This window comes from Otolemur garnettii, unplaced genomic scaffold (genome assembly GCF_000181295.1).
Source record: "Otolemur garnettii isolate 467f Iridium unplaced genomic scaffold, OtoGar3 scaffold00089, whole genome shotgun sequence".
NCBI lineage: Eukaryota > Metazoa > Chordata > Mammalia > Primates > Galagidae > Otolemur > Otolemur garnettii.
This window is the reverse complement of record NW_003852484.1, coordinates 3,791-6,626: the sequence shown is the minus strand read 5'-3', so window position 1 is coordinate 6,626 and position 2,836 is coordinate 3,791. Positions and strand designations below refer to the sequence as shown.

Sequence of the window (2,836 nt, the reverse complement as noted above, 5' to 3'; positions counted from 1 at the left end):
GACAAAAAACTGTGAAAAAAAAAAATTAAGATAAACAGGACTTCAAACTTAAACTGGGTTCTCAACAAAGGAATTATTAAGAGAAAACTGCTATATCAGAAGCAAGGAAATAAGACCAGGTTCAAAGTTACCTGGGTTGGAAATACAGAAGAACTGGTACTAAGAATCACTAGATCATTAGGCATGGGGAGCCAGGAGAACCTCTTGAGGCCAGAGTAGGAGACCAGCCAGGGTGCGACCTTGGCTCTATACACAGACAAAAAAAAAATAAAATAAAAATCACTAGATACCAAGATAAGAATCACCTTCACTGGTAGTCTAAACAGGAGTTACCTCCAAGTAACTTGAAAGGATGGGGCCAAATGATTTACATTTATGGAGGCTTTTTGGGGATGTTGCAACTTTTGCAAAACTTTCTTATATCTTCAACTTGTGCCACCTCCAGGAAATCCATCTAGTCTTAGATTACGCACAAACATTTAGAGCAGCGGTTCTCAACCTATGGGTCACGACTCCTTCGCAGGGGTTGCCTAAGACCATCCTGCATATCAGATATTTACATTATGATTCATAACAGCAGCAAAATTACAGTTATGAAGTCGCAACAAAAATAATTTTATGGTTGGGGGTGACCACAACATGAGGAACCGTGTTAAAGGGTTGCAGCACTAGGAAGGTTGAGAACCACTGATTTAGAGGGACAGGGTGGAATTAAGGACCTCTATCTAAATAACGGACAAAAGAACAAAGCTTTTAAATCCCAGCAGTAACTTGCTCTCTCTAACCGCTATACAACAAACTTCATTTTTTTGAAAGCAGAGAATTTTGGCTCGGTGCTCCTAACATAGTGGTTGCAGGTGCCAGCCACATGTACCAAGGATGGCAGGTTCGAACCTGGCCCAGGCCAGCTAAACAACAATGACAACTGCAACAAAAAAATAGCCAGGCATTGTGGTAGACACCTGTAGTCCCAGCTACTTGGGAGGCTGAGGCAGACAAATGAAACTCTGTCTCACACACACTCACACAAAAAAGTGCTCTATAAATGTGTAGTGCAGATGTACTACTGAAGTGTATTACTAAAATGTAGTATGTGTGCACACACATGCATGTGTGTATCTAATAGCTAACAATCTGTATATATCATGCATATTTCTAAGCGTTTACTATATTAATTCATTTGATTCTTGCAATGCTTATGAAGTAAGCATTATTATCCCCATTTTAGAGATGAGGAAACAGAAAAATCAAGTACTTCTTACAGATGGGTAGCAGTGAAACTGTAACATAAACTCAGTCTGGCTCTAGAGCAGGGGTCCTCAAACTTTTTAAACAGGGAGCCAGTTCACTGTCCCTCAGACCATTGGAGGGCCGGATTGTGGGCCCAGGACAAGTTGGCTGCTAAGCAGGACAGGCAGCAGTGGCAAAAACACCCAGTGGGCTAGATAAATGTCCTCGGCTGGCTGCATGTGACCCGTGGGCCGTAGTTTGAGGACCTCTGCTCTAGAGTATGTGCCCTTAACCACCATTTCATACTGTTAATATATAATTTTAATATGTATATAACACTTCATTTCACTAGAATACTAACCTGGTTGATTTTCCAGTATTCTACAATCTGAGCTGCGTTGATATTCACCACTTAAATGCCAACTGAATTCCTGACTGAATGGGCAATAGTCAGCAATTTCTACTGAACCACCATAATAAGGCAAATCTTCTGCAGGTATTCCACTGAGTTCATCAAAGTACTACAAAAAAAAAAAAAAAAGGGAAGATGAGAGTAAGAAACGTTCTGTATAATCAAAATAAAATAAAGTACACAGGCAATTTATAGCAACACTCTAATGTTGTATAATACAAGATATGGTATTTTTCTTCATAAACAGTTCAAAACAGAGAATATAATAATATACCACCTGAGGAGTATTTTGAAGTAGCTATAGTTTTATTTTATTTCTTTTTAATTTTATTTATTTATTTTGTTTAAGACAGTCTCACTCTGTCGCCCTGGGTAGAATGCCATGGCATGATAACTCATAGCAACCTCAAACTCTTAGGTTCAAGTGATCTTCTTGCCAGTCTCCTAAGTAGCTGGGACTACAGGTGCCTGCCATTACAGTTTTTCTGCTTTTAGTAGAGATGGAGTCTTGCTCTTGCTTAGGTTGGCCTCAAACTCCTGTGCTCAGGCAATCCACTTGGCCTCCCACAGTGCTGGGATTATAGGCGTGAGCCACCACACTCAGCCAGGTTGCTATAGTTTTAGAAATAAGCAGGATAGAATAAGGGCCACAAACAGTTCTTAAGTACTTACTGTTAACCAGGTACCTGGCTAAATGCTGTATTTGCATTTTCTCCATGAATGAACAGCCCTATTGTATTATTAATACCCATTTTACACATAAACTGAGGCTCAGGGGGCAAACTAGATGGCACAGTATTAGAGGAAATAGGTGATGAGTTTGATCTTTTAAAAAAGTTTTTATGTGGCTCAGTGGGCTGGCCCCATATACTGGAGGGTGGTGTGTTCAGGCCTGGCTCTGGGCAAACTGCAACAAAAAATAGCTGGGTGTTGTGGCAGATGCCTGTGGTCCCAGCTGCTCGGGAGGCTGAGGCAGGAGGATCACCTGATCCCAGGAGTTGGAGGTTGCTGTGAGCTCTGTGATGCCATGGCACTCTATAGAGGGTGATAGGATGAGACTCTGTCTCTACAAAAAAAAAGAAAAAAAAAGTTTTTAAGGGGCAGCACCTGTGGGTCAAAGGAGTAGGGCACTGGCCCCATATGCTAGAGGTGCAGGTTCAAATCCAGCCCTGGCCAAAAACTGCAAAAAAAAGT

The 2,836-nt window shown here is 41.2% G+C and overlaps 1 protein-coding gene across 1 annotated transcript in view; it reads right to left on the bottom strand.

The window, feature by feature from the left end:
• Positions 1–1,751, bottom strand: part of LOC111726986 (leishmanolysin-like peptidase) — a gene marked incomplete at its 5' end in the record, with an annotated part of 15,239 nt that extends 13,488 nt beyond the window's left edge. The window contains one exon of the mRNA XM_023516290.1: positions 1,592–1,751. Coding sequence (XP_023372058.1) covers positions 1,592–1,751 — 160 coding nt within the window. The remainder of the gene's footprint in view (positions 1–1,591) is intronic.
• Between the last annotated feature and the right edge of the window lie 1,085 nt (positions 1,752–2,836).